The sequence below is a fragment of the Passer domesticus genome, chromosome 2 (assembly GCF_036417665.1).
Source record: "Passer domesticus isolate bPasDom1 chromosome 2, bPasDom1.hap1, whole genome shotgun sequence".
Classification (NCBI taxonomy): domain Eukaryota; kingdom Metazoa; phylum Chordata; class Aves; order Passeriformes; family Passeridae; genus Passer; species Passer domesticus.
Genome location: NC_087475.1, coordinates 36,775,261 through 36,797,276, shown reverse-complemented (window position 1 = coordinate 36,797,276; position 22,016 = coordinate 36,775,261). Strand labels below are relative to the sequence as shown.

The window sequence follows — 22,016 nt, the reverse complement described above, 5'->3', positions numbered from 1 at the left end:
AAAAAAAAACACAGGCAAGGAAGGCATTCTTGTGTGTGGGAAGAGGGAGAACTTAAGTGATTTTAGCATGACTTTTAGTCACTGACTTTCTAAAGGCAATTACTTCATTAAAGAAAGTGAAATAACGTAGCACAGCTTACAGATAACATGTTTTAACATAATTACTATAAATAATATAGCAATTATACTCTACCTATAAAAGGCTGGGGAAAACAACCAGCTCAAGAAATCAGCCTTCAGTTTATTCTGAATTCATTTTGTTAATTCACCTGTGCTTTGGGGATCTGGCTACAAATGCTAGAACTATCAAATGGACTGACTGGAAGCCACCACTTGCTCCATCTATTAGCACGCCAAGTGTCAACAGCTATGTTTTGGGTACAATTTAGGAGCATGTGTTTAAACAATTTTAACCTTCCACTCCTGTTTCTTCAGCTTGAAGCTGTAATTGAATAGGTTAAAAAGTGTAGTCCCACAGCACAGGACTCCCAAATAAATTCCTGTCTAGCTGAGAGCCTCCCAAACATGTTGTGTGATATCGTTTTAGCAAGCTCTTTGTGCTCCGGCTGGCTTGCCTGTCCTGTGAAACAAGGGCTGTCCATTACCTACAGTTTATCATCCTGACAAAATGTGAGGAATGTGGATGTGAAAGCACTAACAATTCCACCCCTGGTGCTTTCTCCTTTTTTCCCCTCTGTATTAAAACCGACAAGATTAACCCAAATGCAAACTGCAGAGCATAGTTCAAGGGGCTATTCAATCAGTAGTGAATGTGCATTTGTTTACCTACAAAAATAAGAATTTCAGATACAATGAGAAGCAGACTAGTCTATACACTACTGAATAGAACATTTAGCAGGGTCATCAATTGTAGTTTATTTTATCAGTTTCTGACATGTTAGCATTCATTCAGAGGCAGGCTGTGAAATATCCCATATATAACTGGTTATCAGAGGGAGAGAAAAAACAGCTATATAATCTAACTTAATCAGTGTCAAAGGCACCACTTATGAGGATAACCTTCCACATGTCACTAAGGAGACCTGCCTTGATCGCTGGCCTATAGCACGCTGGGAAAGAGTGACGCTTAGACATAAGCCATGCTTTTTTGAATGAGATTTCTTTACTGCTTCACTGAAAGGTGCCCCATAACATTACACGTGGTCCTGCGTGTCAAAGGTGAGGTGAAGCTGAGGTAATCCATGCTATCTGCATACATTTCTTGTCTTGGCAGAAACAACACAAGCAGAAAGTCTCCCGTTAAAAAGTGTCAACAGGAGTCAAACCTAGAGTAATTTTTCCTCTGTGTTTTCAAGATAAGGTGATCTAGCAGTTCTTCAGATGATAAGTCTATAAAGTATGCCAAGACTATCTACAGCAATGATGTTTAACCTCCCAAGCAATGAAGTCACAGGTATAATTATGGAGGTCACTTCAATCTCATGATTTGGTCAAGGCAATAAAGTAATTCTCTAAAAAGGCAAGGGGGGAACAGGGAGGGGAGCTCTGTGTTTAAACAGCTACTGCGCACTCTCCATTCCAGCCACCTGCTAGAAATTACAACCTCTAGACGTCAGTGCAAAACCAATTCAGTTTATACACTCACCTTAACCTAAAATTTATTATTTCATACTTTCTATTAACCTAACAACTTCTCCCATTTTAACTGCCTACCTGTTCAGCAGATTTTTGCTTTGAGACTTTCAATTGAGTTAAATGCACAGCTTCCCTGAATAAATTAACCAGCATCAAAGATAGTTATTATTTCAAACCTAAAAAGGAGCTTTATTATTATACCATGCCAAGATCTATTCAACAGCTTTACTTCCCAAGCTAACATTCAGCTTGAATCCAGAGTGAGGACAACCTTCTCTAAAGAGAAATTATTCAGGATCCTTCAGGCAAACAAGTGTGAGAAGAATTAGTAAGAAATTTTGCTTGGAGAAGTAGCGCTGCCTCACCAGCGGCAGTGTCAGGAATGCATTTGCAAGCCTCCTCAAACTCCAGGCCTCCAAGAGGCCTATAAATCACTAGCCCCAGCAATTGAAAAGACTAATTTTAATAGTGTACTTCTTCACTGTGGTGATTAAGCCTCAATGAATCACTCAAGAAAATTCAATTACATCAGCAACACAACCTATTTTTAAGCGTGCATTTAAGATGAAAAAGTAATTAGATATTATCATTAGATCTACCATTAACAACATTCAAACCTTTTTTGTAATCAAACAGTTTAGAATTAACAAAATGGAAACACAAATCGTGTTTGACAAAAGAAGCATATCCCCAGGCTCTGTGAGATGGGCTGAATTCAGCTGCTCCGATGCTTTCGTTTCACTGATGGCTAATAAAAGCGATCAAGGTAAGTTAAAAAAGAAGCGAAAGCAGGTTGGGGCTGGCAGAGGAGAGCTCCGAGCAGCCGGCTCTTCTGCTTTGGAAGAGTGACCTCTGTAGGCATAAACCCAGCGAGGCCTGGGATGCAAAAGCATTCCCCTTCCTCCTAGGCCGAGCCAAGGCTGTTTTCCACCAGCACAGCAGGCCCACTCCTGCAATGCAACCCCGGCTCTCAGCCTTTGCCTTTCGAGAGCCTAAACAGCCTTATAAAGCCCGCTTTATAACCGGCCAGGCCGCTTTATGCTCCGAAGTGACGCCGTGCCTTTCTTTAGCCAAAGAAAGGCTTCAGCTGTGCAACATCATGGAAGTGCTGAGCCAGTGACTGGAAGCAAATTTTAACAGGCTTCCCACCTGATGCATAGACAAAATAAGTATTTGTCAATCAATATTACAAATAAAGACTCTGAACTGAGCAGTCCAGCGCGCTCCTGCCAGTTTCTCTTTTTTTTAGTTTTTTCTTTAAGAAAGACTAGGAAACTTCTCGGTAAAGAGAAACAGAGCAAGTATTAAAAAATAATGCAGACAAAAATCTATAGTGATTTTTTCCATTTAGTGAAAGCAACAGTAGATGACGACTGTAAGACAAGGTACCTTGGTAAACTTGAGATGCTACTTCTAATTCAAACTTCGAAATCTTCACCAAACTCCTAGAGATCCTGCCACCTGTGCAGGATTAATCCCTGATCCAGGAAATACTCCATTCATACTTGTCTCATCACCACCTAACATTTCCTCTACCAACTCCCCCGGGAAAACAAGACATGTACTTACTGGAGTTAATGGGAAACGCTAAATTCAATTAACACACTGCATATTATTTTAATCATATATAACTGAAGATGGAGAAAATATATAAAAATTATTTTAACCCATTTCTGCTTTAAAATTCCCTTAACCCATTACAGTCTACTTTTTCCTGACGTGATTTTTGTTCTCCAAACTAGTGATTCTAATCACAAAAGTTCAGAGGCTCTTACAAGTGAACAAAGCCAACTTCCATTTTGTATGTCAAAAATCCAAGGAGACAAAAGACAAGTGTAAGTAGCTTTACATCACTGCCTCAGACTTTTCTTTAGAAGAACAGGCCACTTTTCAAAAAGTTCTGTCTAACAGCAATAATTTTATACGTTTAAGTAAAAAGGTTGTTGGCTTTTTTTTTTTTTAAGATAACGCATCTCTTTTAAGAGTGAGCTTTAAAAGTGAGGTCCTGGGAACACATGTACATTTTCGCTTGGGTTTGTTAATGAAAAATGACACTGTATGGCTGTGTGATGGGTAATGCTTAGTTCATTACTCACTGACATGTGCCTTGATACCATCAACTCCACAACCAAATTTAGCCCTGTTATAAGCAGATGTAACTTCGCTGGAGTCAATGGGATGAGTTTGCATCTGCAGACGGAGAAGTTGGAGAGTATCACCCTTTCCTGGCAACTCAGAGCAGCCCGGTTCCTCCGCTGCTCCAGCCCGGGCGAGCCCGGACTTTGCCCGCAGATTTTATCCTGCTACCGCAGCACCACTCCCCAGCCCGCTACCGGTCCGCCGCCCGGGTCCTCCCTCCTCCCTCCCGAGACCCTCCCGCCGGGGCAGCTCCGCCGTCACACGAAAGCCCCGGGAAGAGCCGGATCCCACTGCCGGCCACGGCCGGAGCCCCGCCGCTCACCGCTAGTGCACTCCGCCCCGTCCCCGTGTCTCCCGGCGGCCGCGGCCGACCTGCGGCACCGTCCCGTCCCTCCCCCGCGCACGAGCACAGCGACGGTTCCCGGGGAAACGGCGGGCGGGAGCGGGATGGAAACTTACTTGGGGTTAGAGGAATTCCAATATATGGGGTCTAAAACGATGGACCGCGCCAGTGCAGTTCTGCATAAAACCATCACGGCTCCCCAGCAGTACTTCCAGGCGGAGGCATCTCGCCTCCGCGCTGCCATGGTCGCAGGCGGCACCGAGTCCGTCCCCGGAGCCTCGCCAACTCCGCCGTGCGCCTTCCCACGCACCTGAGCGGCAACAGCAGGGTGGGTGCCCGGTATCCCAACAGCCGGGATGATTGATAGGAAAAAAAAGAATAATAAAAATTTTTTTAAAAATCAGTGAGAGTCGACGATGCACTTGGCGAGAGCTGCAAGCAGATCTACTGAGTCATGTATGCCACTCTCATGTAGGAATAGCTCCTGTGAGGTCAGATCCAAGCTACCACCGAAGTAAAAGCAATAGCAAAAAAAAAAAAAAGGCAAAAAAAAAAAAAAGCAAACGCCTTAGTCCTTCCTCTTAGTGGGGATCTCCCGGCTGCCTTGGAAGATGCCACTCAAACTGCCAACTCCCATTTGGATCCAGAGCGCCATACGCGTTCACAGTGTCTAAGGCCCGCGTGAAAAGGAGTAAAACAAAAAATAAATTAAAAAGAGGTAAAATAAAAGGTGGCGGGAGAAATAAAAGGGTCGGGGGGAAAGGACACAGCTTCGGCGGGCGGCTCCTCCTGTATGTCTCTCACTGCTCCCCGCAGTTTGCAATCCGCACGGGCACCAGCTCGGGCTGTTTCGGGCAGCTCGGAAGCAACCGCGAGTCAATAAATCCACTCCGAGTCAGCTCCCCCAGTCCCGGGGAGGCGCATCCGCAGGGCTCCGGCTTCCCCGAGGGGCACTGCTGTCCTTGTCGCCGGCAAAGACCACGGAGTGGAGCAAGGAAAGAAACAGGGACGGACAATAACAACTACAAAAATAAAAAATAAAATAAACCAAAACGGGGGGGGCGGGGGGGTCGCAGCGTCAAATCGTCCCTCTCCCGTTGCGCGACCTGCAGTGCGCGCCGCGGCGGCTGACTGAGAAGGAGGAACGACGGGCGCGGGACTTGCGCCGACGCGCAACCCGCCGCGGAGGAGAAGGAATGGAGCGAGGGATGAGAAGCGGCGCCAGCCACTGTCGTTCCCAGCGCGGCGCTTCCAACCTCCGATGCCGCCGCTGCGAGTCCCCGGCGCAGGAGCGCGGCCGGCGGCAGCGCGCTGCCGTAGCCATATAAGCGCGGCCCCGCTGCCCCGCCGCCGCCGCTCATAGGGCCGCCGGCGGGCCGCCGCGCTGGTTGGGCGCCGCGCCTGTCACTTACCGCCGAGCGGCGGGCGGGGCCGCGGCGAGCCCGGCCGAGCGGGCCGGCAGGTAACACCCCTTGGCCCCGCCGTGCCGCGCCGCGGGCGGCCGCTGCTCGGCGAGCGGGGAGAGTCCACTCGCTCTGACTCACGCCGGGGCTGTGCGGGAGGCGCGGCGGGCCCAGATGGAGCGAAATCAGGGAGAAAAAATGAAATTAAATAAGCATTAAAAACCAACCTTTGCTAAAACTGTTTCCTCCTGTTTCCTGAGTACGCTGCCGTTCAAAGAGCGGAGAGCAGCGGCAGGGCCCGGAGGCACGGGGCTCCCCCTCACCCTGCCCGCCGCTGCGAGTGCCGCACCCCGGGGGAGCGCGGCTGCAGGAGCTGCGCGGCAGCGGCCACGTCCGCGCTGCGGCGCGGGAAAGGGCCGGGCCGTGCTCCCACTAGCGCGGAGCTCCGTGCACAACTTTCTGCGGGTTCCTTGCTAGGAAGGAGGCCCGGAGGTGCTTCCGCACTAGGTTCCCACCGGCCCTTCCCACGGTTTCTGTGAGTTTTCTAAGTTTATCTGGTTGCGCGACAATTAGCTACGGGCCGTCACTGAGTAAAGAGTCGGACATGCGGAGCCCTTCAGAGGGATGCAGAACGGCGGGCAATGCAGGGCTCCGGGACCGGCTGAGGATTCCCTCGCCTTTTTCTGGCGATTGGTCAGGGACTCTTTCTTCCCCTCTAGATTTTCGTGGGGAGGGGAAGGGCACAGTTCGTTTTCAGACGCCGCGTATCCCAACGGCACGACACCTTGCCCTTTTATTTCACCGCATCATTAATTTCGGGCCAGAGGGAGCTATCAGCAGGCAGCATTGGTGATGCTTTCTCCGCGGCCTCGCAGGTCCCTCGGGGGGTGCGGAGGCCGCCGGGGGGTCGCGGGTGCTCCCGACGTCGAGCTCGGAGCCCGACACGCCGCGGCTCCCGCGGCACTTCCACGGGGTCACAGCTCCCACTAGCGGCCAGCGGCTGCCGTCCGCAGGGGGAGCGGTCCCCCCCGGCTGTCCCCCTCCGCCGCTCCCCCGTGTCCTGCCCGCGCCGGCGCCCACACGGTTCCCCCGCAAAAGTCACCGGCAAAAGCCAAACGGGTCGGCGGTACCGCTGCCCCGGGAGGTGGTACCGGGCTGGGGAGGCGGCACACGCGAGGGGTCTGCGACAAGAGCTGTACCGAGTATAAACAGGGGTGGTGTAAATGGCACAGTCGCTCCTGTGAAATTATTAAGGGGGTTACCGAATTTCTTCCAGTAGGGATTTCTTGCCAAAATAGTATCTGCAGAAAGGATTAGAAGTTAAATCCCAGTAAATTACCGCGCTCTTTTCTGCCATTTCCCTACCTATTAATCGAGGCTTGCAAAGAACATCCTACAAAAAACCCTAATAAAGAGCCAATTTTGCATAATTTTATTCCTGAAGAAATATGTGTATTCGCTTAAAAATAGGCTTCGTGATGGTACTCGTCCGACTTTTAGACGAACGCCAAGAAGCTCTTATGAGGAAAACAACTGGCACTGTAATTTATTTCCTGGATAAATTTTGGAACCCAGTGTTCTCTTTCGACCCCTTTTAAACTAAACGGGTGTTTCAGCCTGGCAGAGCCCGCTCCTCCCGCTCGCAACAGAAAGAAATTGGAAGCGCGCTGGAAGCATCATAGATTCTGAGTTAATTGTGTTCGGTAGTTCTCTAATGAAATCTACCACTCAAGAAAACAAGGAAATCAGTTTGTTTTTCACACAAAACATCGAATACGTTTTAAGTAAACTGCTTAATTAAATTTAATTTGCAGTGAGGAAGGAATTGCAGATCCGGCGACGCAATTTGGTGGAAAAGGATCTGATTCCCGGGACGGAAACTTAGCACTCAAGTGGGAGCTTAGGTATCTATGCACACCGAGGGGCATCAAAGGAGAACTTCACCAGTGAGGGGAGGAAAGTACTTAATTATTAAACTTTTAAACAAATGTGTGGTGTGTAGCCGGTCAGAGGCAATGTAAACACGGAGCCTGATAAATGTTTCCAGCAACAGAGACGTGTAAAATAGGTCTACCTCAATTTTGTGATGCTGCTGCTTCTGTTTGTTTAAAAGCAAAAGGTTACGAGCGGTGTTTTGTAGAAGTGGTGAGTAAACTGTGACCTCTAACTCTTCGTATCCTTGCTTTAAGTAAACCAGAGGAAATGAAGAGCCCTGGTATTGTCTGAAAATATCCTCTCGTAGCTAAATATATCACACGGCTCCTATTGTCCAGTGCCTAATCATTTTTACGCAAATACAGCTGTTTTGCTCTACTGTCCAGTATCCTACCGATGCACACTGTAAGAGTATAAAAATCCACGTTAATAAAAATAATTTTTTTCAGCAAAAAAACAAGACAAAACTGCGTGCTTGCTTCCGAGAAAACCTAATCAACAAAGATTAAGATATCCAAAGAACGCGGGCTCGGTGGCTACTCTGCTCAGGTCACCCTTTTTGGCCGAGGAACCGGTCCCTGCGGTTGGGTCGGGCCGCAGGGCCCTTGCAGAGCCGCGGAGTTACTTGCGGTTCCGAGCAGGGCCGGGCCGGGAGGCGAGGGCCGGGGCCGGGCGGGGGCAGGCGGCGCTCGGAGGGGCTGCGGCGGCCGCGGAGCCCCTGGGCAGCCGCGCTGCGGCCGCAATCCTTCCCCGGTCCCGACCCCTGCGCCCGCCGCATCGGCCGCCAACCTTTCCGTCTCGCCTCCGAGAAGCGCCTCGGACACGGGAGAAACGTGGGAGTAAAGGCTGGGGACGGGGGTTTCAAAGCAGAAAAGCCGACGAGTGCTCGGAAGTTAGAAATCGGCCACCGCTTCTCTGGGGGCTATTTCAGGAGGAGGTCCCGGCAGACATTTCGGGTTTCGCAAGGAGAGCGGTTTCCTGACAGACGGACGCACAGGGAACAGGCTTCTGGGGGAAATCCTGCCGCGGCCTGGGGGACGCCGCCGCTGTCCCACGGCGCCCGGGCGGCCCGGCTCGGCGGACGGGGATGGACGCACAAATGGACGGATGGATGGATGAGCGCTGCCAGGAGCAGGTGAGACCTGCCTATCCCTTGCCTTCACTGAAAAACTGGGACTTTGCTGTTTGTGCCGCTTAAACCTTTATTCCTGTACCTCACACTGGCTTTAAAAAAAAAATCTGTTAATCACTGAATAACCTCCTTCACCTTCTTTCCAACAGTGATGTCGCAATAATTACTTAGATACGGGCTCTGGTACTACAAAATCTATAATGAAGGACAGCTAATCTGAATGGGAACAGGACTGGGCCCACAATCCCCGATTCTCTCTTAAACATCAGCCTAAACATGATATTTTTGAAGTCGAAAAGCTCACCATAATTCATTATTATATGAAAATGTACCAGTTTTGAAAGTCAAAAAGATATAACACAATGGATATAATTACTGCTAAATTCAATAAAGAAAAATGATCATGACCGATGCTTATTCACCTAAATGAATTGTTTTATCGTTTGTACAAAAGGCCAAGTGTGCCAGCTACCTGCAACAGCTCTTAATACATCATTCACACTGCAACAGTGCATTTTCTGCACTTAGGGTAGAGTAAGTACACGTCTAGATATTAATTTGTCTTCACCAGGTCTGTTTAGAACTGTAGTTTTGGTCAACATAGCTTCTTAGAAAATGAGCTTGGCTTCTCCCAAATACAGCTATAGAATTCAAGCAGCCTTGTAATAAAAATCAGAGATGTTCATATATCTAAACCATTCATTTTAACTCTGTTTGACTTGACTTATGCTGATTCTCTGTACCACTCCTAGAAAACAAAAATATTTTCATTATTGTACAGTCTGATATGAGGGGTAGGAAAAATGGGCCTGGGATCAAGCTTCTGCAACACAACAGGCCTTTTATTATCTGTGTCCTTCCGAGCAGAGCTGATGCTGAGCTAGCATAACCCTCGATTCTAAGTGTCAGTGCATGGAAGATGATTGTAAACATGAGGTTGTTTAGTACGGAAATGTCAACAGAAGCTCAGCACCCTTCAGCAGGCTAACAAAATGGTGGGATGGAAAGAGTGGGATAACCCTGAAATGCACACGTGGCAATCCCAGCATGAGAATGGAACAGAGGTGCATGAAAGTCATGGTTCAGCTCCTACTAGTCTGGCCCGTCAGTCCGAAACCATACCAACCTGGGCACTTCAACCATATCCTCCTGCCTTGGAATGAGCCTTAGGCACACAGGCAGCTCTCCGCAGCTCTCTTCTGAAATAAACCCCCTCTGTAACACAACCTGGAAGGTGTTTATTGACTTGAATTTCACCTGCTCTTGCACCAAGCTGAGACCTTGCAATGACAGAGCTAAGACCCCAAATGCTCTGAAAATATTTAATGAAATACTGCATGCAGTTAAAAGTGAGTAATAACCAACATCTCCATATTTGGTGTACATGCAAAATGGCAGAAACTCAAGCCTGAGAGCATGTTAATAACATCACAAAGAGGGGGATATCAGCTTCAGGTCAGGAAGGACAATAGATAGGGTGAGGTGTATAAGGTGGCACATAGCCCGGGAGAAAAGGAGACATGAAAGGTAAATCCTTAGTTTTCAACACAAGATAGGAATGGATGAACTGTTGATACTTTGGTGAGATTATACATACAAATGCAGTTGCTTGGCAGTTTAGACATCTCACTAATGTAATTGTCTCTGCTTTGCTAAGCTGCGAGGATGCTGTCCTGCCAATACATTTCTCAGAAGTCAACTTTCCACTTGAGCTTAGAAAAATGATGATAAATGAACATGCAAAGTTCAAAGGGCAGTTTATCAAATCAGCAAAGTAAGAGCACATGTTTAACATGCTGTTCTAAGGCCTTCCACGCTCCTACCTTTGCCAGACAGACTCTGTTTCATATTAAAATAATTATCCAGGACATTTATGAACAAGTTTGGGAAAACTAAGATCTCTTCTGTTACCATATAAGGGAAATGAATACTGCTCAAGATAGGTAGCAACAAAAATGCCTACCTGCCTTCCTGGGGTGGTCAACGACATACAAAATTTCAGAACAACCTAAAACTTGTCTAACCAAAATTTGAAGTTCATACTTCAAACTGCAATAAAATAAAAATTAAACACTGAACACAATCACCAACAGCATTTTCTCTATGCAGACACGTGCAGGGAGCTCGTGGTTTAAACCATAAACTGACTACACGTCAGTCTATGCTCCTGCATACTTTGCGTTAAAAGGGTGTGAAGTCCTATGGGAATACAAGAATATCCCAAGTTCTTACCATCAAATGTCAACTTGCCCCCTTTCCAAACTATATGCATTTATATTTTTTCTAGAAATCAACAGTATCTCTGAAGTCTTACAATCATTTTAAAAAGAAAACCCTACAGCAATGCAAACATAACATTCACCCACAGCAGGTCTACAAAAATCTAAGACACAGAGAATGCCTTAGGACAGCAAAGAGACAGCAGATTCCACCAACTGAACTTGTATCCCAACAGAAGAAATCAAACCAAAGACCTAACTGCTTTTTCTTTTTTTTTTCCCCTTTTTTATTATTGGAGGGCAGGGGAAAGAGAAACAGGTAGTGAAATGTATAATGGCAGGAGGGACAATCTCATTAGGAATGGGCATTTTGTCCAAAAGATAATCCTAAAGGTGGGACTGAAAATAACCTGGTAACATCTAAGCCTACACAATGTTAAATGCAAAGAACAAATGTTGCTATTTAGCAGCACATTATGTGATGCAGAACAAAACGCTCGATACCACAGCTGCATGTAGGATTACTTAGCTTCTTTCTTTCAGAAGAGGAAACAAAACTGCATAGGTCTGTTTTGAGTATTGACTTTTAATAGCTTGTTTCTCATAAGGGAACAGGGGATGTTTTCTGCTTTAGAAATACAGGTATCAGTTGATCTTTAAATACAGCCTGCTCCTGCCAACAGGTCATGTACATGATTTATTTGGCTTCAGCTTTTGTTTTTATGCATTAAGCAACTTTCAACCTTCTTCTGTCACACAATATATAGACAAATTTAAGTACAATAATAGTGTAGGTATTTTACCATCTTCACATTTTCTTCACATACTGGACAAAGCGATACACATCAATCTGGCCCCAAGCCCCAGTTTCAGACAAAACTGGTTGAATACTGCTTTCAGTGGCACATTCAACTTGCTCCCAAATTTAATTTGCTAAATCTACAGAAACAGACCCTTTGGGCATATCAGGAACTACTTCCAACTTTGTCCAGTGACATTCAAATGCTCAGGCAACTACTGGCAACTGTCATTTTATGGTTACTACAGATGTTGCACGCTGACAGGAAAAAGAAAGTTTTAGAACTGGACAAGCTATAGTAATCTAGATTTTAGTAGAGGAATTACATACAAAAATGGGGACTTTATATATATAGTTTTCTATCTGTAGTTTCATTTTTCAAAATAAAACCTGTATATATAAATGGATAATATTCAAGATCTGTATAACAGTTGCTTTCTGGCTAAAACAATATATTTAAACAGAACCTCACTTTCTGTTTTTTAGTTCAAATATACTAGCCAGTCCAGTCCTTTGGAAGAAAAAACTTTCATTTTTAAATCCTTTAGGATCCATCAGATTCATTTTATGGTAATGACCTTAACTTATACAATATATTATATTATGAGGTGAACTGAGGGGTTTTAGATATCGGAAGTATCGGTCTGGGTGCAGTAAGCCAAACAGCCGTTTAAACATGATACTACAGCTGAAATAAGTCTGTCAGAATAAAAACCAACATTCATAAAAACAGCAGCAGCCATCAATAACATTCACAACTGCAGGGATTTTTTTACTATTTGTGATTTTGCATCTTAAGTAGAAGCCACAACAGTTTAAAGCAAAATTTAAAAAAATATCACTATAGTCTTGAATTTGATAATGTGAATTGCCACTCTTTATAGCAGTTTATAGAAGTGTACTAAAAAAATTTACTTAAACATATGAATTTAAGACTTTCACTTTATTCAGCAAATTGATTTATTTACACAATGGGGAACGCTGGTTGAATGCTGTCAATGTAATAAAAACAAATCTAACAGAGACAATACTGAACTCTCTCTATGTATTCATAGCAGAAATGACAAACTATTTCCTTACCTGTATCAGGAACATCAAGCGCAACAACGGGACAGTATCATAGGACACTGATTTAACAATAAACCACAGAGGTCCAGTAATACTATGGCAATTTACTCATGTATTTACTGACTTTAAAATAAAAACATTAAAAGTCAGCAATACCCAGTAAAAAGTTCTGTCAATTATCAGAGTCAAACTCTGATGAGTAGGTCAGTAAAACCTTATCAGATCATCCACAGTTCATAAAGTGACATGAGTTGCTTCAGAACACCAATACACAAACAAAATTGATGAAAACAGATTATCCTCTAAAAGGGAACGATGATCTGATAAGGGTTTAACTTAATGGAAGTTTAAAAAAAATAAGAATTGCAGAGCACAGCCCCTATTAGAACAAGCTAACTTTCCAACTTTCAAAAAAAGACAAAAAAAATTTGAGAGAAAGAAAAAAAAAACAAAAAAACCACTTCAACATGAAGCTACCATACAAAGTTTGTTTTTCCTTTTTTTGTTGTTTTTTGTTTGTTTCTTTTTTCTTTTAGGAGTTCAGAGTTGAAATTTAATCCTGGCTTTTTAGGGAGAAGGACAGTTTTGGCCTAGACTTTCCTTTGCCCAGGATAATTTTTTGCTCTTCCTTTTGCTGACGCTGTCTCTCTTGTTCTAGTTTCATCCTCTCCTCATGAATCTTTCTTTGTTCTTCAACAATTTTCAATTGTTCTTCAGCCTATATAGGAAAATGGTAAAGTTTAGGCCAGCATATTCTGTAGTCATAAAAGCAATTTACAAGTCCATATTAACTTCCAAACAGGTCGAATCCTGCATAAGTATGTAAGCAGTTCCACCCGAGCTGGGTGCCATAGTTGGTTTCAGTGAAACCATTTATAAAATGGTTATTTGAATTGAGTTTAAAAGAAACACTGAGAACTTTCTACAGGTAGTGTATCAAAATCTGGAGTGCTTACTTGCCAAGTTTTTCAGCATTGCTTTGCAAACAACAGATTATATTTTAATTAAGGAAGACATTAGATACATACAGAAATTGTCCCAACACTAGTCACATGTAAGGTGAAGTAACAAACACACATAATGAAGTCACATATCTTCAGGCCAAGTCTCCCTGCTCCAAAACCCATCTAAAAACCCCTCCTAATCCAAAATCATTTTCACTTGATTTGCAACTAGTCAATCCTTACATTGACCTATGGTTCTCACAGCTCTCCCAGTGGTCTTCTAAAGGTGCTTATTTAGTTTATTACATCAGTCAATACTTTAAATTTTACATTTGTACTGTTTCTACCTTAAGAGTTTGAGAAAAGGGTAAAATAGAAAAAAATCGAAAGCAGATGTAGTTCAAGCAAAAAGATTTAAGAAGCCTCATTTTTATATGAAAGAGGTGTAATTACTTGGCCAATTGAAACTGACAGAGTTCAATCAGGATTTAGAAGCAGCTTAGTTTGTCTTATCATCAATTGATTAGAATCAGCTAAATCATATTGAATGTTTTCATGTGGCAAGCACCTGATTTAAAAGGGCTTAAGAAGACCAATGTAAGTTAGACTTTCCTAGCTTACACATCTTAAGCTTATGCTGAAAGTCCTTTTCAGCACTTCTACACCAACATTATACTAGAATCAAATCTAGTTTGTACTTGTCCTACTCAAAAAAATAGAATTAGTCACACAAAGCTGAACATGTTGGCAAACTTACTTCAACCCTCCCCATGAGATACAGTTAAAACATACTTTTTAAATTCTGAATGTAGCTATCTCCCCTCTAAATTAACTGCATCTGAACTATTTTACCAGCCTAGTGTTACTGCTAAGGATCTGGTTTTTTATGCTCAGGGAAAGCAGAACGATCTTACTGATGGAACTAGCAACACTCAAACTCTAGAAAAGGTTGATTTGTTTATTTTAATTGTGTTTCAAATCTGGCCAAGACACCTGTATTTCCCTACAGAACAGTTAACTACACCTTCACATACCAGTTTAGCTTGTGCTTCTGCAATTTTTCGATTATTCTCTTCTAGTATTCGCTCTAGTTCCTCACGCTTTGCACGCTCTTCTTCCTAAAGGGGAGGACAGGGCAAGATGTTAGTAAAGTAAAATATTCATTTCTGCATGTTCACTAATCTTTCTCAGAATTCTTTTGTGAACTGACTTAAAGTGGCAGCTTTACAGCCACCTATTTTGCCTCACAACGGTAAACTGTGCAGCCACTAAAACTGGTTTCTAGCACTCAATTTAAATCATCCCGCCCAGTCCAAACAGCAACCAACTAAACCCTCCCTAATCATAGAATCCTGACAATTTATTACTAGAATTTTAATATCACACAAATCAACAAGGACAACTACAAAAACTGGATAGTATTTACCAAATTAAAAAGTAATATAGAAAATATAAATAAAGTGAATAGTTTGTCTCACCAATTAAGTATACCTACGTATTCTTTACCTATACTCCTTTAATCAGCATTAAAAGTTGAATATTTACTGTCTTGTCCAGTGTCCTGCAGAGTGTGCTCCTCGGCTGCCATACGCGCCAGCTTCCTCTTTAAAATGATTTGTACTGTTAGCTTGGCAATACCTGCATCAGCAGCTCAACCATTTATAAAGAAACAACATACAAGGAAGGCTGAGCTGAGGAATGCAGATGTTTATGGTAAGAAGGAACAAAAATATGTAAATCATTCCTAAGGCAAACAGTTAATAAGAAAAATACATTTACTGTTAGTGAAAAATACAAATGGTAATCCATACTTCATGGAGCTATGGGCTTCTTTCATGGGGAGAATGGACTTAACATTCAGTATTTTGACAATTTTAAGACAGCTGAAACTGTCTGCAGTATGAACTTGGAATTCAGGAGTCCAGGGAAGGCAAGATCAGGAAATAAAGCCTTGTAATTGTTGTTTTCTTGGTGAATTTTATGGAACTCTGTTATGCAACTCAAATATGAAGACTGCGTGAAAAATTTTGAAGTGTTTCAGTTCACATAGTATATATCCAAATTATTTTTATATTTGGAGGATTTAAAGTTAGCCAGAGGTTTGTGTCTGTGTAAGAAAAAAAAGTTAATACGAACAAAGCAAGCACATGAAAACTTCTTACTATGACTAGTAACCAGCTACTAGCTAGCACACTTCACTCCAGGCATGGAGGTTCATTCTGCATTACAAGGAACTGGTGGGACTTCACATGACAATGATACCAAAAATACTTTTTTTAAAAAACAAGTCATCCATCTGATCAAACGAAAACCTCTACATATGAAGAATTTGCTGACTACAAACACGTAAATTCAACCGAAACTCTAATATTAAAGTCTAAATTTGCAAGAAAAGTATAATTTATTTATTCTTTTCAGTATTTATCGTAACTCAGCATTCCATTTGTTTCCATTTAATTTGATACTATGTGACTGACAAGTCACATCTAGTATGAAGGGGAAAGCTGCATTGCTACTGTCTCTCCTTTCGCAAGCCAATCAAAATATTAATTTAAAATAAACTGTGTAGGATGTAGAGAGTGAAAAAAGCATTTAACACTTATGACTATTTAGCACAAATTTTCTCTACGGTTTGAAGTTTGTCTTGAAATTTCTGGATCCTGGAATGATTGGTGCAGGCAGGCATCAAAGCCTTTAGTAGCAAATTACTGTCTCACAGAAAGACATTTTCAGCTTCTGCTCCAGCTGCTGATTAAAAAACAAAACAAAACAACAAAAAAGGCCCCAAAAACCCAAGTCACACGTTCAGCTTGACTTCAGACAAGGGCAACCTGCTCTTTTATAACTTCTAAGGAGAAAAAAAGGAGTTGTTAGTAGTTATTAAAAATGGATATAATGATTTGGACAGAGATCCTTCGTGAAGACGTGGATGGGCTTATGCTTGAAGTCCCAGAATTAGTCCAATGTATGCTCAAGGAAAATGTTCATTTTAAATGAAGAATAAGAAACCTATTTGTTAAAGACAGGTACTGCAGCTCACTGCTGGACCCTGCTTTTTGCCTGGCTGAAGGCAAAAGCCTCTTACAGTCTAGGTAAACAAAATGAAACAAATGAAGGATACATAATTACATATTTTTTAATACCCTTCCCCAAAATGAAAGGACTGCTGATAAATCCTGCAGCCATGGCAAAAGTTTCAAACAATTCTGAAATATATGTAGGTCAGTTCCATTAAGAATCAAGTATCCTTGTTCAGGTTTTAGGAGAGTAACTGTTTAAATATCAGTGAGCTCCTCTGAATAGGCTAGAAATTAAGTTTCGCAGCAATGCAAGTTTATATGAGAAGGGAATTAGATTTGCTGTATTCCATCTCTTTCTGAACCGAACAGGAGGCACAAACCGACACTGAAAGTTTTGCCATGGACTGTCTCTACTTTCCAAACGACCGAGCGTTACCTCTCTGGCTTTTTGTGCTGCAAGTTCAGCTTGTCGCTGTCGCTCGAGTTCTTCGAGCAACTGTTTTTCCATGATGCGCTTAGCCTCCTCCACCCTGCGGAGAACCTCTCGCTCAATCTCATCCTTTCTTTTCTCCAACTCTTCTTCTACGCGTTTAGCTACAAGTTCTTCCACCCTTCGAGCAGTTTCTTCCTCTATGAGTTTCTCTTCAATTTCTTGTTGACGACTGCAAAATGCAAACATGAGGGTTACATTTTTAATCAATAACGTTGGCACTGAAACACACTCCTTCAACACGCAGCATCAGCTATGCTACTAAATAGCTTTTACACGGAGATTATGTATTTAAAGAATATTTTGCCCTACATTTCAAGAAAGTGAATATTCAGGCAGTGTTCCTGTAACAGGGAATCCACTCAGACCATTCCATATTTAGTATCTTTCTATATAACAACAGACTAAATTGAGGACAACTTATCATACTACTTCTTGATCACAACTGGGGGGGGAGAAAAAACCCAACCCAAACCAACAATTACAATACCATGCCCCCCTCCTTCAAAAAATACAAATCTCACCCAACTTTGACCATCATTTATCTTCAGGAGTTTATATGGTCTCAACTTTAAGTTACATATAGCAATAATATCCTGTAAAACCTTGCCTTAAAGCCACCACTGTAGAGGCACCAAACTATCTCCAGTATCTTAAAACAGAAGCAATAAAGTTTATGATTTCAAATTTGTGATTTTACCTAGAATTCCAGGTGGTATCCAATCATCTACCTTAACAAATTTCAATAACTTCAGTTCTTAATTTTTTTTTTTTTTAATTGCAGGACTCTGTTTCTACCATAATGATCAAAAATAAATTATATCAATACCAAGCACTAAATAAATCCTTGCAAACTGCAGCTTACCATGTTCTGAAATTTGGAAATACTTTTAAATATCTTGTCTTGATTTTAGTTGAGCAGCAGTATTATCACTCATCCAAATCACTATTTTAATTTTTCATTAAAAAGGATACAAAAATCAGGTAAATTTGCTGGTTAATTACCACACACAGAAAAAACTCCAGGCAGTAATCACAAGTGCAACATGGCAATTAGATATCCAAGGATGAACAACAGTGAATACTCTATATTTCATGTAGTATAATTCACCTGGAGTTATTATGGGCTTTGGTTTTAAACTGTTTCAAATATTCCATGAAATACAGAACAATCTAATGAAACTTTTCTTCTGTTCTGGCCTGTCAGCAACACAAATCCAAGATTTAGAAGAACAACTACTGTTGTAGCATCTTAATAGCCTGTCATTTTCAGAATGATTGCATTTTCCTATCTCATTTGGAAAATATTTCCTAATCTATCTTATTTGAAAAACAACTAATAAAAAAAAAAAAGTTACATCATTTACCAACTTTTAGATGACCCAAGGCACAACTTGCAAATATGCAATAGGAGATGTGAAGTATGGATTACTTATCTAGATAACCAAGGGAAATACAAACATGAAAGGCTCCCCATTTCCCCATGTCATGTGCCATCTTTTCAAAACTACTGAGCTACGTGGATCTACTACACTTAGTTCAGTAAGTGGATCTTCTTCAGTAGAAAGCTTTGGAATCCTCAACGCAATCATTTGGCCAGAGAATACCAATTTTAGTCTTACAATCCTCAAGAGATAGCAAATTTAGCTGAGGGCACATTAGACCAGCATTACTTTTTCCAAAATGGACACAAAATATCTTGAAGTGATTTCTTTCAGAAAAAAAAAAAAAAGCCCAAAGCAATGTAAGGCAAACAAAAAACCTAGACCACTCCCAGAAAAATGCACCAACCCCACTCAAATAAACATGATTTTATTTTAAAAGGTTTCCCTTCCCTCTTATTCAGCAGTGAGTACTCTTACCATCCTGAACCAATGCTGCTTAGTATACATAAGAGGCTAGAGTTCCAGAGAAATAAATTGTCATTAAGTTAATATTCTCATGTTTTATTAAACTATCATAGCTTTACATTTAACATCAGGAAATCTAGGAAAAAAGTTAGCTAATTGAATAAAGAGTGCATAGTTACAAAAATACCATTGCATTCATGTCTGAAACAGACTTTCAAATATCCTCAACAATTGATGATGCACTCAAATTAAGCACTGTGCCTGCACACGTTCCATTTTTCTCACTCCAACAAACTCCATTCAAATTAAATTAAATTCATCAAATGTATTTTTAGACTTATAGGCAAAGATATTACAATGGCTTAGACCTTATTAAAAAAGAAAATTATAAATACAGATACAAATCTCACTGATTTATTCTGCAGCATACCAACTATTTTTTTTTAAATCACATGAATTACAGTATTTTATCATTTTATCATCCTGGCCTACAGAGTTATTATTCCAGAGCAACAGATAAGTCACTAATGTAAAAAACTATTTTTTGTATGATCTATTTACTTCTTAAAGACTAATTGTATGAAATCTGCAGAAAAGAAACAACTTACATTTTACCAAATTTCTGAGGGGAAAAAGTCATACCTGCGAGTACTATAGGAAAGGGCTGAAGTTAGGCTGTGTATTGAGATTTGAACAAGACATGAAAAGAAGAAAGTCAGATCCCATCTATAAACTGTCCACTAATGGATTCAGTCAGAAAGGAAGTACTTCTTTTCTTATCTAACATGAATCTATACTAACATACATAACACAATTTACAGATGACTTACTCAAACACCGTACTTTTCTACTCAAAGTTTCATTGCCTTTTCTTTTTATAATTTAAAGTGTATTGTGGGAGTACCAAAATGCCATACCAAATCTTTTTCAATACTGGTTCTTCCTCAAATGTCTGTCAAACTACTGTTCTGTAGTAAGTATTGCTGAAATATCATATTCCTTCTATACAGACTTCATGAGCTTTTTAAAATTTCAAAGTTAACTTACATAGAAAATTTACCTACACATGAACTAAACCAGCTCCTAAACACTAGAATAAACTATTTATTCTATTCTCAAATTTTTAAGAACATTCCAGTTCGTCATTGTAGAGATGCACAGAATATTTTTCTTAATTTAGGTACTGAATGAAGTTCTAAACCACAAAACTAGGATCAGTATGTCAAAATATGCCAGTTTTCACATGCTTGTGTTACTGTGGAACTTTTTGACTGTCAAAACTCTGAAGTTAGCAAAGGTGATTATCTTCAAAAGAAAATGAAAGTGACAGCTTGGGCTCACCAAGCCTGACAATGACAACTACTATTTCCTGAGAACGTTATGCTTAAATAAAGCTCCACCTGAGAATTAACAGCACCACTTGGCTTCATATGTACAGACAAGTGCTTTTTCTGGATAAGGTGGTCCAATGAGCAAGGGTAGTGTTCAAAGAAAAAGAATCACCTGGTTACAAATCATTCTTCTCTCTGCTGCATAAAGGTCTGTTTTATAACTTTATATGCTGCTAAACACATTAATGCATCCCCATCATTTATTAAAATACTATTTAGATCTGCAGACTTCATAAATAACCATACTCCCCATAAACATAAACCGAAACAAGGGCAAGGTTTCAAATGAAACTATAGTCACCGGATCTCACCGTCCCATTTGGCAAGAAAGTAATCCCACACTGTTAATAGAACAGCTGCATAGTTTCTTGAAACCCTCACTCGAGCACCTCCAGATGCCTCCGCTCGACGCGTAACAAGCTCCACGCCACGAAGGGGAGGGGCGGGCGTGTGGCAGTGCAGCACAAAGCCTCAGGGGCGCCGAGGCCTCCGCCGCACAGGGAAGTTTAGGAGCAGCGCAGGAGGGAGAAACCAGCGACGGCGGACGGGAAGCGGGCAGAGCCGGCCGAGAGGGAGGAGGCGTGCGGGGGGCTCGCACCCGAGTGGGCGGCTCCTAACGCACCTGAGGGAGCCGGCCTTCGAGAAAGGGGCGGATGGCGGGAAAAGAGACTGGTCCGGCCTCAGCGAGGGCCCAAAGGCCCGTAGCCAGCCGCAGGCGGCCCTAGCCCACAGAGAAGGCACCGAGCACTTCCTTCCTCCCCCATCCCTCACCACCCCCTCGTCCCCAGCGCAGGCCCGGGGCTCACATTTTCCGCTGCCGCTCGAACTCCGCTTTTTTCTCCTCCTCCTCCCGCTTCTGTTTCTCATCCAGGCTGCTGCGCTTGCTCACCGTGCGCCCGAAGATGTCGATACGGTCCGGGGGGGAGGAGGCGCGGTCGCGGTCCCGGTCCCGGTCGCGCCGGGAGGAGGGGGCCGTATTGGAGCGCGAGCGGGAGCGGGACTCCCGGCGCCGGTTCCGCTTGCTCTCCCGGGACTTGGAGCGCTTCCTTGCCCGCTCCTTTTCTCGGGAACGGGACCGCGATCGGCTCCGGTTCTTCTTGTTGTGCTTGGAGCTCTTGGTGTGCTTGGAGCGGGACGAGCTCCGGCTGCGGGACCGACCCATCCCGGCAGAGGAGAGAAGAGGCCGCGCCGGCGACCGCTTGACCACCCCCGCCCCCTTTGCTAGCGGCGCTCGGGAGAGGTGCGAGGAGGCTCTGCGCGCATCAGCACCGCCCTGGCGGGCCCTTCGTCTTCTCCCTTTCCACCGCTTTGCGCTGCGAGAAAAAGGAACAGGCCCCGGGAGCGGGAGCGAGTCCGGACGCAGCCAAGATGGCGGCCCTGGCTGAGCAGTGACTCTCCTCTCCCGCCCCACAATGCACCGCGCCGTGCTCGAGCCGCTCGCTCCCCTCCCCGCCGCCTCCGGCGCCGCGCCGGAGGAGCACGAGAGCACTCGGCAATATTCGGCAGCCAATGGCGAGCGCCGCTCGGAGCGGGCCCTTCGGCAGCGGCGGGGAGAGCGCGCCGGCCGAGGGGCGCCTCAGAGAGAGTTGCTATGTTCGTTTTGATTGAAAGTTCTCTCAAACACTGATTATCTTATTTTAGTTATGTTTTAATAGGAGGAACAGAGGGAATTATCACTACAGGTGAA

At 43.2% G+C, this 22,016-nt stretch overlaps 2 protein-coding genes across 2 annotated transcripts in view; both read right to left on the bottom strand.

Annotated features, from left to right (window-relative positions):
• Window positions 1–5,382, bottom strand: part of EFNB2 (ephrin B2) — a 45,557-nt gene extending 40,175 nt beyond the window's left edge. Inside the window, exon 1 of the mRNA XM_064408306.1 lies at window positions 4,195–5,382. Coding sequence (XP_064264376.1) covers window positions 4,195–4,322 — 128 coding nt within the window. The 5' untranslated portion in view covers window positions 4,323–5,382. The remainder of the gene's footprint in view (window positions 1–4,194) is intronic.
• Window positions 5,383–12,490: 7,108 nt separating this feature from the next.
• ARGLU1 (arginine and glutamate rich 1) lies at window positions 12,491–21,745 on the bottom strand. Its single transcript, XM_064408305.1, has 4 exons — window positions 21,136–21,745; window positions 17,035–17,260; window positions 14,613–14,696; window positions 12,491–13,352 (listed from the first exon to the last, which is right to left on the bottom strand). Exons 1-4 carry the CDS (start codon window positions 21,489–21,491, stop codon window positions 13,188–13,190), a joined length of 831 nt encoding a protein of 276 aa, XP_064264375.1. The 5' UTR covers window positions 21,492–21,745; the 3' UTR covers window positions 12,491–13,187.
• Between the last annotated feature and the right edge of the window lie 271 nt (window positions 21,746–22,016).

Excerpts from the sequence above, each read along its gene's own strand:
- ARGLU1 (XM_064408305.1), bottom strand. The coding sequence starts at position 21,491 with ATGGGTCGGTCCCGCAGCCGGAGCTCGTCCCGCTCCAAGCACACCAAG. Across the intron at positions 14,697-17,034 it reads CAGCACAAAAAGCCAGAGAG|GAAGAAGAGCGTGCAAAGCG; the intron begins GTAACGCTCGGT and ends CCTCCCCTTTAG. Across the intron at positions 13,353-14,612 it reads CAGAAGCACAAGCTAAACTG|GCTGAAGAACAATTGAAAAT; the intron begins GTATGTGAAGGT and ends TTTCCTATATAG.